This window comes from Ochotona princeps, chromosome 22, assembly GCF_030435755.1.
Source record: "Ochotona princeps isolate mOchPri1 chromosome 22, mOchPri1.hap1, whole genome shotgun sequence".
In the NCBI taxonomy this organism is placed as follows: Eukaryota; Metazoa; Chordata; class Mammalia; order Lagomorpha; family Ochotonidae; genus Ochotona; species Ochotona princeps.
In genome coordinates, this window is record NC_080853.1 from 18,796,086 (window position 1) to 18,812,570 (window position 16,485).

At 52.3% G+C, this 16,485-nt stretch overlaps 1 protein-coding gene and 1 non-coding gene across 3 annotated transcripts in view; one reads left to right on the plus strand and one right to left on the minus strand.

The window, feature by feature from the left end:
• Nucleotides 1–511: 511 nt before the first annotated feature.
• Nucleotides 512–16,485, minus strand: part of EFCAB8 (EF-hand calcium binding domain 8) — a 41,565-nt gene continuing 25,591 nt past the window's right edge. The window contains exons 18-27 of one of the 2 annotated variants that reach the window (XM_058679718.1): nt 14,735–14,939; nt 13,785–13,997; nt 12,541–12,675; nt 10,342–10,563; nt 9,617–9,763; nt 5,040–5,208; nt 2,368–2,500; nt 1,901–2,096; nt 1,723–1,821; nt 512–1,023 (exon numbers count right to left, since the gene is read on the minus strand). In XM_058679718.1, coding sequence (XP_058535701.1) covers nt 616–1,023; nt 1,723–1,821; nt 1,901–2,096; nt 2,368–2,500; nt 5,040–5,208; nt 9,617–9,763; nt 10,342–10,563; nt 12,541–12,675; nt 13,785–13,997; nt 14,735–14,939 — 1,927 coding nt within the window. In that variant the 3' untranslated portion in view covers nt 512–615. The remainder of the gene's footprint in view (nt 1,024–1,722; nt 1,822–1,900; nt 2,097–2,367; nt 2,501–5,039; nt 5,209–9,616; nt 9,764–10,341; nt 10,564–12,540; nt 12,676–13,784; nt 13,998–14,734; nt 14,940–16,485) is intronic. The other variant, XM_058679719.1, reaches the window with a different exon arrangement.
• On the plus strand, nt 7,011–7,196 carry LOC118760204 (U2 spliceosomal RNA). The gene has a single exon (XR_004996645.2). It is a non-coding gene; the product is annotated as a U2 spliceosomal RNA (small nuclear RNA).

The following is a 16,485-nucleotide window of genomic DNA, read 5'->3' on the forward strand; positions in this document are numbered from 1 at the left end:
ACAGGTCCCAAACCTCAGTCTCACCTAATGTGGCTGGATATGTGAAGAGGGTCCCGGCAGGTGTCACGAGCTAGAAGGAAGTCACCCTGGAGTAGGGCAGCGCTCAGTCCAATGAGAGGAGAGTGCCATGGGCAGATGGAGAGCACCTCTGAGGATGGTGGCAGGGACTGACAATGGCCACCACGAGCCATCCAGGGACCAAGGACTGCATCAGCACCACAAGCTGGGAGGGGGTGACACTGCAAAGGGCCTGGGGCCCACATACCCCACTTCTGGCCTCAGGTGCTAGAGACCAGTAGTTCCCACTGCTTCCAGCCCCAACCACCTGAAGGAATGGATGCGGCTGGCCTCAGAGACTCCCCTGCAGGCAAGGGGAGCACCCTGCAGCCAACCCTACTGCTCGTGGGATTCCTACAGCTGAGAATATTTATTTTCTTCTCCACACTCAGGTGTGGCTGGAAAGCAGACAGACCCACATCAGCCAAGATACCAGGACAGGGCAGGACAGGGCAGGACAGGGCAGCTGGGGCTGGACAGGACCCCTAGGGACCTGGAGCACTGCTGAGCAGGCCAGAGAACAGGGCAGGGCCTTAGGCCCTGAGGCGGAAGCCCCCTTCACAGAGGGCACAAGGGCGGCTTACAGACCCCTTGGGCATCACCACAGGGGAACAGTAAGGGGCAGGGCTGCCTCTGGTCTCTGGGGGACCAGGCTGTGGCCTGCGCTATGGTGGCTGACCAGGGCCGTGGCAAGGACGCAGAGGACTGGCTCTGCAGGGAACCGCAGACCAGCCTGGAGGGTGGTGAGGAGAGCGAGGAGGAAGAGGGAGAGGTGGCGATGGTCATGCTGGTCATGGTTTCCAGCAAGGGTTGGACCCTGGCAGTGTCCAGGTCCCTCGGGATGTCATGCACCACCCAGCGGATGTGCCGGCCGTGGTGGCCCAGGGCCCTGTGCCGCAGGAAGTCAGGCTGCTGGACCGCCACCAGCTCGCTGCAGTGCAGGCTCTGGTAGACCTGAGGTGAGATCTGCAGGCACAGAAGGGACAGGTGGGCACCCATTAGGGCTTACAGGAAGCAAGGACCCAAGGTCTCCCTGTGGGCAGAAGACTCCAGAGCTGTCACTCAGGACCACAGCCAGGTGCCCCAAGACTGTCTCCACCCCTCCCAACACATGCTGAGGTCAGCAACAGGACAGATCATCTCTTTGACATGGGGGCACTGGATGGACCTCGAGTGGGGCCCTAGAGCAAAGAGTCTCCCAGGCATGCCTCCTACTCGTCAGCAGCTCCTTTCATGCTAACCACCCCCCCCCCCCAGGGAAATGGCAGCACAGAGGGCTGGGAAAGGAGTGGGCCTGTCCCAGCAAGAGGGAAAATGGGGCTCATCTGTGATCCCGAGGAAGCCCCTCCCCTCCTTCGTCCCCCAAATAGAGCCACATGCCCACCTCTCCAGCCTTTCAGGGTGCCTGGGGCCAGGGTCTGCTCATGAGAGTAAATACACCTGACAAATGAGAAGTCAGAGACGGGGGCAACATCTAGCCTGCTCCTGGGAGGGACAGCCCAAGAAGGCACTTCCTCTGCCCCCCTGCCCCCAACACCCAGGGCTGGCAGGGCTGCCAGGCCAGCCCCATGCCTGAACTGTGTGTTCTGGGAATGCTGACATAGAGCAAACCCTGCTGCAGGGCCACATGGTTGCTGGAGGTCACCTAGCCTCCATCCAGCCCACCTGATGCTTCATCCAGCTGAACGGCACAATGGTGGTCAGGCGTCTGGTGCCCCGTAGCTGCCCCTTGGGCTTGTAGGCTGCCCCCAGGACCTTGCTCACCTGCAGAGGTCACCAGCAAGAATGAAGGTTGTGATCTGGGTCCCTCCTGTCTTCCCCCACATCCCCCACGCAGCCTCACCTGCCTGCCCTTGGACTCCCACTGGTTCCAGCTGTCCTCGATGTCACTCGGGGAGCGCTCCTCGGTCCACGGGGACGTCAGGCATATTCTCCGCAGCTTGGCCCAGGCCTCCATCTCTGCATCCTCCCTTGCACTCAGCAGGTCCATCAGAACCACCTGCTCTCGCCGCTGGTACCCCAAGACCTCTGCGAGATCCCTATAGCAAGGGGTACAGCTTACAAGAGCACCCCTCACAAAGCACAGAGGCTCCCCCTTCCAAGGCCTCCTCCCCTACAATCTTGCCTCTCCCAGCCGCCACAAAAAGCCCAGATAGAACTGGCCAGTGAGTCACGCTTCTCCCCCACCAACACCCACAGATTGGTCCTAAGCCTACCCCAAGGAGAGGCACAGTGGGAGCTTGGACAGCCAGCCCACCCCAGGGAGGGGTGTGGCGGGAGCTGGGATGGCCAGGGAGTGGGCTTACTCACTGCAGCTCTGGGTGGGGGGACTTGCTGACGGCAGCCACTGAGTCCGCCCTCACCTCGGGGGCTGTGCCCTGCTCCTGGTCACCGTCCAGTGTGGCATCCTGGAGTCTCTTCCACAAACTCAGGCCAAACGTCCCTGTGACAGGACCAGATCCTACTTAGAAGGAAGACCGGCATAATGCCCCACCCCACCCCTCAGCAGTGAGCCCTGACCCCTACTTCACATATTCACCCAAATAAGTAAGTGCTCACTACATGCCAGGCATTAAGCTAGCTACTCAACAAACATCAGGAGGATGCAGTCCTTAGGATATGCCTGGCTCTCCTGCCCCACAGGCAGCTGCAAATAGAAGAGAATTCTCCGTGGCAATGACTAAACAACTGTGGGCGAGCCAGTGCCCGGATGGGTTTCAGCCTACCTGGTCTATGCTAAGGGCCAGAGCTCCTGGGTGGGGCCTCAGCGGACACATAGATATCCCATGGCTTCAGAGCTCACCTAGAGACCCCCCTGACCTCAGCACGCACATAGAAACCCCCAGGACTAGGCACATATCTGAAGGTCCCCAGGCCTTGGCACTCACCTAAAGGCCTCATAAGCTGAGTGTCCCAGAAGCTCCTTGGACTTGGTAGATGTCTGAAGGCCCCCCAGCCTTGGCCTTAGCGGTCCTGGCACACCTCCCTCACCCATCTACCCTTCCTAGTAACTGGGCCACCTCCTTCCCCTACCTACTCTTCCTGAAAACCCAATTCATTGTAAACTTAAGGAAGTAGGTGGGCTACACAGTGTCTCCCAGCAATGAATGTGATCTTACATCCTAGGCTAGGCTTGTAATGTGTAATATGTATTTATACCCTATAGAATTACTGTTGCTATCCAGAGATGTACATTCCTCACCCCAGCTACATAAGCTTGCGTTTGGCTGTTCATAAAAGGACAAGTTCACCATAACTGTTTCTGGTGACTTCTCTGCAGGTCAGGGACGGGTGGTTAACTGGTCAAAGAGCCCAGCAAGCAACCTTTACTTGGGCTTCAAGTGGCTCATGTATGAAACGGTAATGGCAGGTACACAATTTGGGGTGGACATGGAGAGGAATGAGGCTGGAGGAGAAAGCAGATGGGGAAAACAAGAAAGTTCTGTTCCCAGGCAGGGCATGGTGAGTGGTCGGCCATTCTCCCGCTGCAGAATTTTTTAAAATATTAACAACAAAATAGATAAGTTACAAAGTTATTTTTTGGGAAAAAAAATTGCTGAGGTGCTATAGAAGCAAAGAGGACTAGATGAGCTACAACTCCAGAAGCGCGATCTTTCCATGAAGAACGAGGCCTGGGAGCTGCCCTCTTCCCTGGAGGACACGCCCGAGTCTGTGCCCGGGGTAAGTGCCCGGGCTTGGCTTAAGCAGTAGAAGCTTCTAGAGAGCAGAGAACTGGCCAGAGTTCTGACAGCAATGACAGCTTACGTGCAATCATCTTGGGAATTTTCTCTCTCTCCCTAGGTCACCCTGCCTTCCAAATAAATAAACCTCCCTCTCTCTCCGTCTCTCTCTCTCACTCACTCACTCACTCACTCATCCTGGAAACCACCAAAGACAGAGATTCATATGCCCCAGGTCAAATCCCAACAGGATTGAGGCAGTTGTCTCCACAGCGAGGGAAGGGAAGCTATAGTCTCCATGTACAGAGTCTAGGCTTGGCTACTGTAGTCTCAGTCAACACATGTGACACGTGAACAGGCAGGAAAATGTAGCCAGTAACCCAAAGAGGAAATGGCTCTGCAGTGACAGAGCAAAACAGCAGCAGGTGCAAGGCTGAAGGGAAGATGTCACCCACAGATGGACACAGCCTCTAGGCAGAACGAGTGTGGAGGAACTGTGCAGTAGTAAATGCCACACTTGTAAAAGGAGGCATTTGGGACAACAGTGAGGCTGCCCCTTGGATGACCACATCCCTGACACACTGCCTGGGGTGAGTCCCAGCTCCACCCCAACAACAGCAGGCAGCAGGGGATGGCATCGCTGCCACCCACAAGGGCAGTCTATATTGAGTCCCAAGCTCCCAGCTTTGTCATGGTCCAGATCTGGCTGTTGCAGAAAGTCAGCAAATGGGAGACTTTATCTGATGTCTCTTTCAGATAAATAAAATTTTAAAAATAAATAAGAAAAGAAATTGTTCAAATAAGTGACCTAATTTCAAACCTGAAGGAACTAGAGGAACAAACTAAGCCCAGAGCTAACAGGTGGGGAGCACACCGGTAGCCCTGGATGCTGGTTTCTGATCTAGGATGGCTGATGTACATGTTCACTTTCTGCAAACACACCAGTAGTTGAGCCTTCTTGCTTTGTGTGCTATTCTTTTTGTATGTTATAACATAATGGAGTTTATTTTTAAAAACCAGAAGAAATGTGCCTTATTGGACATATGATCTGACATACGAGGCCTGGGAGCTGCCCTCTCCCACAGTGTGTTCTGCTGGGCAGAAAGGCAGTTGAAAGAGGAATGGACAGACTGCTGATGCATGACTGGACAGATTCACATTTAACACTACTGGGGCACAGCCAGCTGCAATGGCCCGAAACCCCCTCTCCACGGGGCAACAGGTTCCCAGCAGCTTAGGTTCTAACAATGACAAGGACAAGGGGGGCCATGGGGCCTGGCTAAGCTTCAGCAAGACCCGTACCAATGGCATCACCGGACAGTTTCCAAGCCTTGACGTTCCGGTCCTGGCCGGCACTGATCACCAGCTGGAAGCTGTCCACGTACAGGATGTCAGTCACGCTATCCACATGGCCCCTCCAGGTGATGAGAAGTTTGGGAGGAACCAGTGAGATGGTCTGGCCCATCACGACCTGCAGGCAAGAACACAGGAAACTATGCATATGAAAACCACAAGGGCTCATGGGAAGTACGCAGGCCTGGAACCACAAAAAAAATATTGAAATCCACGGACGATGTTTCCACACTATCACGAATTTTTGAAGATCCCTTTATATGAATGGATTTCAAAAAATCCACATCAGCACCAAAGCAAACTTATCACTATATTATTATTTATTTATTTTTATTGGAAAGGCAAATCAGATTTACAGAGAGGAGAGACAGAAAGAAAGATCTTCCATTCACTGATTCACTCCCCAAACGGCTGCAACAGTTGGAGCTAATACAATCCAAAGCCAGGAGCCAGGGGCTTGTCCCGTTCTCCCAGGTGGGGGTACAGGGTCCCAAGGCCATCGTCTACTGCTTTCCCAAGCCACAGCAGGGAGCTTTATGGGAAGTGGAGTAGCCAGGACGCAAACCAGCACCCATATGGGATGCTGGCACTAGCAGGTGGAGGATTAGCCTGTTGAGCCCCTGCATCTTAATCCTTACACCAAATGACTGGGAGTGAAGTGAAGCAGCCAGGACACAAACCAGTACCCATATGGGAACCCAGCGCTTGCAAGGTGAGGATTTAGCCATTGAGCCATCTCACCGGGCCCAGTAAACTTACCTTTTAATTCCATCTTCCACTAACTTTCTGATATATACTAGATTATGAACGCTGCACCGTACCGTCCATTTGTATGACATTATGTAGACAACTGCCTTCCTTTCAGTGGGTACACACTCAAGAGTGCAATTTCTGGGGTGAGCAATGCAGTGTAACAAATAAAGCTGTTTCCTGAGATGACGGCCTCCCATATGGGCACTGATTCATGTCCCGGCTGTTCCACTGATTCATGTCCCGGCTGTTCCACTTCCTATCAAGCTCTCTGCTAACGGCCAAGGAAAATCACCATGAGATGGTTCAAGTAGTCAGGCCCTTGCCACTCCTGTGGAAGACCCAGAAGAAGCTCCTGGCTCCTGGCTTTGGCCAGGCTGAGCCCTGGTGGTTGTAGCCACCTGGGGAGTGAATCAGAGGAAGATCTTTCTCTGTAACTCCTTCAAATAAATAAACAGATCGTTAAAAAAAATATATATGAGTGAGTTGATTTTCTAGCCATTTGGTAACTGCTTAATCTTTTCAAGAGCTGTCACACTGTGAGGTACCTCTCCACTGCCATCAGCAATGATGAGAGCCCCAGCTGCTCACATGTAAGCAGACACGTTCACCTGAGCCCGGCCTACTGAGCGTGAAGGAGGATCTCCTATGCTCTGATACACATTTCTGATAGCCAATGAGGTTCAGCAGTGTTTCATGTACTTACTGGTCATTTATCTATCTTCCTTCAAGAAATGTCTATTTCTTTGCCAGTATTTTAGTTGGGTTATTTTGTCTTTTTATTATTAAGCTTGAAGTGATCTTTATATATTCTAGATACCAGCCCCTTGTTTTGTGTGTGTGTGTGTATATATATATATAATACATTTATGTATATTATTTTATATTATATATATAATTTAAAATATTTTCACCCATGCTGTGAGGTTACATCAGTGTTTCCAATATCAGCTTCCTGGTAATACAATCCTGTGAGGCAGCAGAAGATGGCTCAAGCAGTTAAGTGATTATATCGATATTATAAATTCCTTGTATATTGAACCCGTGGGTAATCAATTCTCAGCAGAATAGAACACAGTGAAATCATCCTGTTAAAACTAGACCAAACATATCTGTGCAGATTTGAAAAGGATCTAATACTGCAAGATGCCTATCAAGACTGCAAATACAATCGCTTCTAGGCCTTTTGGCTAAGATAAGGTATCTGTTCTTATCAGTTTAATATCTGATACGTCCCCTATCCGAGAACAATACATTACATGGATTTTTGAAACTAGGAATTGGAATGGGAGCTTGCACTGTCCACTCCACACATTGACCTGGTATTGCAGTACCTCCAGGAATGGTGCACCAATAACAAAAAAAAATTGCAAATACATTTAACTCTTTAACCTAATAACCCCACTTCTGGAATTTAGCTTTCATATTATTTACTTACATGAAATATCATTTACTTGTTTAGTTAAAAAAAAACTTTCTCTTAAAAGGGGTTTGTATCAATAGTATGTCCTATAGCTTAGTGCCCAGCTGAGAGAAGAGAGCAGAAAAGAGAAGGGAAAGGAAGGGAGGGAGAAGTAAGGGAAGAGAGAAAGAACCAATATGCAGGGCCTGGCATGACAGCCTAGTGGCTTACTCCTCACTTTGCAGGTGCCAGGATCCCATGTGGGTGCCAGTTCGTGTCTTGACTGCTCCACTTCTCATCCAGCTCCCAGTTTGTGTCCTGGGAAGGCAGAGGAGGATGGCCCAAAACCTTGGGACCTTGCACCCACATGGGAGATCTAGAGGAGGCTCCTAGCTCCTGACTTCAGATCAGATCAGATCTGGCCATTGTGGCCACTTAGGGAGTGAATCAGTGAATGGAAGATCTTACCTTCTGTCTCTCCTTCTCTCTGTAAATCTGATCTGCCTTTCCAATAAAAAGAAATAAACTTTAAAAAATCAATATGCAAGGGCCTGGCGGCGTGGCCTAGCAGCTAAAGTCCTTGCCTTGAACGCACTTGGATCTCATTTGGGCACCAATTCTAATCCCAGCAGCCCCGTTTCCCATCCAGCTCCCTGCTTGTGGCCTGAGAAAGCAGTAGAGGACAGCCCAGAGCCTTGGGACTATGCACCCATGTGGGAGACCCGAAAGAGTTCCTGCCTTCAGATCAGCATAGCACCAGCTATTGCAGCAGCTTGGGGAGTGAACCATCGGACAGAAGATCTTCCTCTCTGACTCTCTTCGTCTCTATATATCTGACTTTACAATAAAAATAAATAAACCTTTAAAAACTCAATATGCAAAGGTCTCCAAGATGTATTATGGGGTGAATTCAGCAAGGTGAGGGCAGGTGTTTGGCACTGCAGTTAAGACACACCGAGAATGGCCGCTGCTCTTCTCAGAGCTCCAGCTCTGCTCTCCATGCCAGCTCACTGCAATGGTGCACCCTGAGAGTCCCCCCTCTGCTGGTTCACACCCCAGGTTCCTGGACAGCTAGGGCCGGTCTAGGCTTAAGCCTGGAGCTGGGAACTCCATCTAGGTCTCCCGTGTGAATGGCAGGGACCAGAGAACTTGAGCCCTCACTCAAGTTCAGGAAGTCAGGAAGCTGGATGGGAGCAGAGCTGGCACTCCATTACAGGATGCAGGAATGTCAAGTTGTATCTTAGCTGCTACACCGAACACTCACCCCACCTGATTTTGTCTTCACTTATACTGATGTATAATATATAAACAGAACATCGTACATACGCTAGAAGCCCCTCTGTGTGAATGTCTACAGTCTGAACAGTATGTCATGGTCACAGACAGATGAGGAACAGTTGTCGGGCCCCAGAAGTCCCCTTTTGTGACTCTATCCCACTCCATTCCATCCACAAAAATAATCACTTCAAATGGGCTGGATTTGTCTGGTGCCACACTTCACATCGAGGGAATTAGAAGAAACACAAGGCATCTTCATCTATGTCTGATTTTGGCTGGCATTGCTTGAAGAGTTACCCATGTGCAGTGGGAACTGTGGAGCCTTCACTTCCAGGGCCAGATGCTACTCTGTATCACACTTCATGTTTCCAGCACACGCCAGTCGGCATTGATTGAGCTGTTCCTAACGTGGGGCTATTACAAGCAGTAATCCTATCACCATCTCAGTGCTAGGGTGCATGCATTTCCCCTGGGAGTAAATCTAGGCATGGAATGTCCAGGTCACAGAGCAGGCATATATTCAACTTTAGTAGCTGCTGTTAATACGTCTCCATAATGATTCGGCGATTGCCATCCACTCCCAGCAGGGGGCGTTCCAGTGGCGCTGCAGGCCCCTTGCCAACATTCGCTGCCCTCTGTCCTTACACAGTCCTGTTCATTCCGATGGATATGTAATGGATTCATTTTGTGGCTTCAACATGAAAAGCTGCTCGACTCCATGGGTTATCAGGGAAATGTCGAGTGATTTCCGAGCCACATAAATGTATAGCACTTGTTAAAAACACATAAATATTCTGGGTTTTTTTTTCCTTCTTTTTTTTAAGAAATCATGTTCCCAAGAGTCCTCATTGCAAAAAGTCCAAGTACATGAAAGAATATGTGTGTGTGTGTGTGTGCGCACGCGCACGCACACACATTTGGTGTATTTATTCTTGTGTTTCCTAGCTAATGAAGACCTCTGGTTGGCACGGGTTCTCTCACTTCCTTGACAGCCATGAACAGGAAACACCAAAGACTTACAATCCCGGGAGGGAACCATGGCCCTGGCGCTAAAGTGGGGCTCGAAAGCACACAGTAACCCTGCAGGGATTCCTACCTCCTTTTCCTTCAGAGGAACATAGTACGGGGTGCTGATCTGCAGCCTTTTAGGTATCAGGACCCGGAACTTGTTCTCAGCTTCAGGAACAGAACCGCTCATCCCAGCTTGGCCAACGAATACGCAGTAATCCTTGATGTCCCAGATCTAGGCAAAAAGTTTAGTTTTGTAGCCACACACTCCTTGACCCAACCACAACTGAGGCCGTGGGCCCCTCACAGGATGTTCCTGTCCACGTTGGAGGCACACCTGGAAAACCTCACCACTCAGGGTCTGAGGGTCCCCTTGGTTAGTAGGCAGGATATAACCTGCCTCATGTTCCCCCAACAACCAGCACAGAATCAGCTCAGACACCATTGATCACAGGTTCCGTACAAAGCAGAGTGACAGGGACGGAGCATGGGCCTCACTGGGGAAGGTCTCTCACTCACAGACCTGGGATACCAGAGCAGGAAGGGACCCCTAATGAAATACATAGTGCCTCCAACCCCACTGGGGCCATGCTTATATAGCAGAGGCGGCCAGATGCTCGGCAGGCCCCAGCCCTGGCTCTGAATGCCCATTCTGCCTCAGTGTGCAACAGAGGCGGCCAGATGCTTGGTGGACGCCAGCCCCGGCCCTGAATGCCCATTCTGCCTCAGTGTGCAACAGAGGCGGCCAGATGCTTGGTGGACGCCAGCCCCGGCCCTGAATGCCTGGCCTGCCTCAGCCTGATGCTGCCTTACCTTGATGCTGCCTTTACAGTCTCCCGTGATGAGGATCCAGTCATTCTCGTCTGTGGCCATGGCGCCCACCACAATATTCTCGTGGTCTTTGAGGTCCACGGGGAACTTGCCCAGGAGGCCTCCGTTGCCATGGATGGACCAGGCATAGATGAACCCATCCATGCAGCTGCTCAGCAAGGCGGCCGTGTGCGGCAGGCGAGGCCTGGTCTGCAGGAAGATTATCTGCACACGAGAGAGGCGGGCCCAGCTCAACAGGGCTCCGATCAGAGCATACCCAGGTAATCACCACACACGGCTAGGACACCCAGAGAAGTCACCATCTCCAATTCCAAGACTTCCAGTAGGAAGGATCCCAGTGATAGCGTCCCTCATCCCTCGTCCCTAGCGGTGACAAGGAGCGCCACACCTGACTAGGACTCCCTTGAGGATAGGGGGGTTTACGTTTTGTTTACTCCTGCAGCCTCAGTAACTACAACAGGGCCTGACAAACAGTGCAGACTTGATGAATGAAGACACAAGAAGCTTGACCTGTCCTAGGGCTCCAACACCTCAGGACATCCAAGACTCTACTTCCACCCAGAGCACTCGGCAGACGCACTCCCCTTCATGTTCTCGCCCATCTGCACTGAAGCACCCAGTGTTCCAGCCAATTGCAAGGAAAGCATTTGAGCCAATTTTCATTCAAGTCTGGCTTTGGTCATGCCCTTCACTAACCTCTCTGCTCATGCGCACCTTACATGTCTCTCTTGTGGCCTGTGTAGAAGCCACAGTGGGAGGAGGAGAACAGATCACCTGCCTGGCACTGGCATGGCGGCGCAGTCAGTCAGGGCGGCAGAGAGCGTTAGGCTTGGCAGGGGAAACAGACGGCTTCCTCACGCCTGCCAGGGGGAGCTTAGGGCATCTCCAGAATATGTTGTCAAATAACCAGGGAGCCTCACTGACCCTTAGAGTCACAGGGATACTCGCATCCAAAACACCTGAGCCCCAGATTTGAGGATGTGCCTGCTGGATTCTACCAAGTGTTTAAAGAACTAACAATAGCCATCAAAACTTTTCCAAAAATTTCAAGATGAGGAAACAAATCCTAACACATCCTGTAAGGCCAGGAATTAGGCCCGTACCAAAGGCAAAGGCACTGTAAGAAAACTGCAGACAGACCAACATTCCATGACGAACACGTCTGTCAGGAATCCTCCACCAAAATCCACAAAACTAAATTTAGCAGTATATTAAAAGGATTACACACAGAGGCCAAGAGGGATTCACTCGTGGGATACAAAGATAGCTCACTATAGGAAAATCAGTCCATGTAACACACCACATGGAGAAGAAGCCAGCAAAACTCGCATGACTTAACAGATTCAGAAAAAAAGCACTTGACAAAAATTCAATGTTATAAAAAAAATACTCTGTAAACTAGGTCCAGAAGGAAACTACCTCAACTCAATAAAAGCCAAATAAGAAAATAAATCTACAGCAAAAATCACATTCAACAGCATAAAGATTTAAGCTTTTTTCTCTAAGATCAGAACGAGCAAGACAAGGATATGCTGCCACCGCTTTTATTAAACAGAGTACTAAAGATTCTAGCCAGAGTACTTAGCCATAAATGGCTAAAAGGCAGAAGCAAAATCACCTCTGTATGCAGATGACATGGTCTCATAGGTAGAAAACTCCATGATTCCACCAAATAAATAAATAAATATATATATATATACATATATATATATGGCTAGAGCTAGAAAATGGATTCTGCCGGGTTGTAAGGTATGAAGTCCATGCAGACAGGCCCACACAGCCTGCTTTCCCAGCCCCAGCCTGTCTGCCCAGCCCCGGCCTGTCTGCCCACCACCAGCTCCAGGGCATGCATGCCCTGGCTTGCACACCTGCCACCCCAGCTCCATTGCACACACGCCCTGGCTTGCACGCCTGCCCACCCCAGCTCCATCCCACGTACACCCTGGCTTGCACGCCTGCCCACCCCTGCTCCATCCCACGTACAACCTGGCTTGCATGCCTGCCCACCCCAGTTCCATCCCACACACACCCTGGCTTGCACGCCTGCCCACCCCTGCTCCATCCCATGTACACCCTGGCTTGCACGCCTGCCCACCCCCAGCTCCATCCTACACACACCCTGGCTTGCACACCTGCCCATCCATAACTCCATCCCTTGCACGCCCTGGCTTGCACACCTACTTTCTCCACCGATGCGTTGGACTGCAGTAACTTCTTCTTCTGGAATTCTCCTCTTTTCTTCTCAGCCTCTTTGTAGAGAAACTGTTTGCCCCGGAGTGTGGATGTCACCCTCATCCTGCCAGCACTGAAGGAGGCCTGCAAAGAGCGATGGGTGTTCCAGCTCCCCCTGAGTGTGCTCCGTTCCCCACAGGGACAGAAGGAGAGGTGGATGGCAAAAGAGCGCTCTGCCAGGCACCGCTCTGTGGACACACTGTCCTGGAGAGGCCGACAGGGACCCAAGTGAGCCTTGGGCTTTAGGACGTTCTGATGCGAGGGACTCTGTCAGCAAGCAGCAGTTCAGAGGAGACTTGAGTTTATTCTAAGGGTAAGGCTGGAGAGCCTGTCTCTCTTTCCTGCCCCCTCCTCCCTGGAGCATCTCAGTGCAAGAACATATAACCCTGCTACTTCAAAGACCCTGGGACTAGCCTGAGCCAATAGTGACACAGCTTCCAAAGCACCACTCACTAACAGACCACAAGGGAGTTAGATCTGACCAGTGGGATGCCTGGTCTGCACTGGGGGGAGGTAGCATCTTGCCCAAGTCCCCCTGGACAGGAACCAACCACCAGACTGCTCAGAGCCTGAGGCCAAGCATTGAGAAGAAAAGGGAAGCTCTTTCTCCCTGCTGCCCCCAAAAAGTGGGGGCATCATTCCAGACAGGAAGGCATCATTCCAGACAGCGGGGTTCATGGCAGGGGAGAAGGTGGCTCTCCTGAGCCTGAGCCTTGGGCCTTCGCAGCCTCAGCTCCAAGGAGCCTGGGCTCGTGTCTAGAGAATGTTGCAGGCTCCCCCCAGCCTCCTGCCACCAGTGCTCCCCTCACACCTGGGTCAAGGCTAGGGCCAGGACTGCAGGCTTGAGTTTGAGGGCTGAGAAAGCAGCCCAGGAGCTAAATGCAATCCCAAGTTTTCGGGCCTATCCCCTTCTGTCCTTGCCTCTAAGCCTTCAGACTTTCAAGCCCAGGAATGCCTGCATACTGGGAAGAACTGCGGTCAGGCCTGAGCAGCATGGGGGGAGGAGGCAGGTGAGAGACAGTGGGATAAAGGCAGGGGTTCCCCTGCCTGGCCCAGCAGGCTGGCAGACCTAAGGGGAAACAGCACACCCCATGAGAAGACCGAAGTGGGCTGGCGGGCAGCTGGATGAAGGGCAGGCAGGTGGGCAGCTGGGAGGGCAGGCGGCCGGCGGAAGGGCAGGCTGCTGCACCCACCTGCTGGAAAATAGCCTTCTCCCGCTCCTTTTCTTTCCAGTGTCTCATCACGGGCGGCGCTGACATAAGGTTCCGTCGCAGGCCTGCGCTGGTCACGGTCTTGGTGCCAGGGCCTGTGAGCTTCCTGGGGGCCTTGTGCACCCACACCTTCTGCTCGGCACAGGACGCGTCGGTTCTGTGATCCTCAGACAGGCAGCTGTCCACTTCCTGTACCTGCGCCAGGCAGAGGGCAGCCCCTACAATGTCAGTGTCCTGATGCAAAATTCCAGACCATTCCAAGCCAAAGTCAGCACTGGAGGCCTCTTACTGCCCTCACACAGTTTCTAGCCACCCCCATCCCCGGGCTACCACTAATGCCCCACGTGCCCTCAGGCAGGACCCAGTCTCCTAATTTACAAGATGGATGGTGGTTCCCATGACCTCAGAGGTGTACCCTTAATGGACAACTACAGTGAAAACCAGATAAAACACTGAACTCACTGCAGGCAGCCCATCCACCAGACACCCCTCATTGCGGCAGCTTCCAAGAACCACCTACCTCCAACACACTGGGAAAATCACAGCACGAGGTGATGGCCCCAAGTCCCACCCACCTTTTACCTGCTAATGTATAGCACTTGAGTGATGGTTTTCCAAGTCCCTGCCCTGGGCACAAAATGCAACAGCCATCTGGGTGGGATGGCAACCACCTTGGAGACCCAGTCTCCTGCTACAGAGGACAGGATAGCCACCATCGGGCTCTGGAGTCACACTGCCAAGTGTGCACCCAACCTTCTTGGCTGTGTGACCTTCATCAAGATGCTTAACCTCTCTGTGCCTCTGTTTCCCCAGCTGTCACATGAAGGGAATCCTCAAAACTGCTTAACTCCCATCCTGCTACTTCCCAGGGCACTCCCCACGCCCATGCCTGACAGCCACGGGACAGGACTGCCCACTCCTACAGGCCACACCTTCTTGGGCTGCAAGGGCAAGGGGCTCTTGGAGGCATTGAAGTTGAAGATGGGTTTGTACATGTTGGTGTTCCAGAAGAGGATGTCCCCGCTGTAGGAGGAGGTCCCCAGGAACTGGTTCTGGTACTTGGCCAAGCTCAGGACATCCTCTTTGTGGAAGGTCTGCCACTGGGAGTACAGGATCATGTGTTTGGTCTTGTGGAACCTGTGAATATGGCCAAGGGCACGTGGGCTGAGCACGCAGCCTTGGCACTGTGTGGGTTGGGGGGCGGGGGACACTGCAAACACTTAGAGGATTGGGGAGCAATTCCCAGGGTCAAGCCTTGCCTTGCTGACCCATTTACTCTGTGCCCACCAGCAAGTCCCTGTCCTGGGGTCTTTACACAAACTAATCTTTTTTTTTTTTTTTTTAAGATTTATTTATTTTATTACAAAGTCAGATATACAGAGAGGAGAAGAGACAGAGAGGAAGATCTTCCGTCCGATGATTCACTCCCCAAGTGAGCCGCAATGGGCCGGTGCGCGCCGATCCGAAGCCGGGAACCTGGAACCTCTTCCAGGTCTCCCACGTGGGTGCAGGGTCCCAATGCATTGGGCCATCCTCGACTGCTTTCCCAGGCCACAAGCAGGGAGCTGGATGGGAAGTGGAGCTGCCGGGATTAGAACCGGCGCCCATATGGGATCCCGGGGCTTTCAAGGCGAGGACTTTAGCCACTAGGCCACACCGCCGGGCCCATACACAAACTAATCTTACAGCTGAATTTTAATCTCCCACACTCAGACACTAGGGAAGGATTAAGGTTTGGAAGGGAAATCAGGGCTCGCCCAGAGGCGCCTTACACACGCTGTGTCCTTGCGGTTCACGTCCTTCTCCTCCCTCCCTAGACCACATCCACCCATCCCAGGCTCAGTCAGGTCTCTGGTCAGCCCACAGATGACCTAGCACTCAAGACATCCTGTAATTACCAATGCAGTAACTCGATTACTGTTGGCCCGCCTGACACAGAGAATCTCGGTTACTCCCCCACATTCAAATCTCCAGACCCAATCCTTGCTGGGAGAGAAGGCAGCAGCGGACTTTTGGGGGGAAGCAGGTATGAGAGCAAAGCCCCCCTAAAGGGTATCAGCATCCTTGTGAGAGGCCTCTGAGAGTCCCCCTGTCCCTTTGGGCCTCAGCAGAGGACAATGAAAAGCTGGCCGTCTCCAAGCCGGATCTGCCAGCATCTTGCTCTAACACTTCTGCCTCCAGAGCTGAGACGTGACTGTTCACCCGCTCCATGAACTCTGCAGCAGCAAGCAGCCTGACAGGGCCAAGACAGAAGCGTGACGAGAGGCAAGGCGCGGCTGTCACGCACACACTCTGCCCAGCATGGCAGGAGCAGCTGGGAGGCTGGGTATCGGGGAAAAGACGGGAAAGGTTCCGAGATGCAGGCCAGAAAACGCTGATGCTGCCCTGCACGGCCCGTTCACGGTGATTCTGGGGGAGAGTCCAAGGGAGAAGAGAACTATGGAGAAACCTCAGTCATCGCTGAGGACACCTGAGCAATCCTGGACAGGATGTCAGTGGGACTGTGGCTGGAAGAAGTCATTGTCAGGAGTGTCAGATACCAACAAGCAGGCACACAGCCCACATGTGTCGTGGGTCCATGGCTGCAGAGGGATTGCTCTCACAGTGCCTCGAATCTCACCCTAATTTAGATGACATTTTATTGAGACTTTGGGCCTAGATTTTAAAGCCAATGCCCAGCACA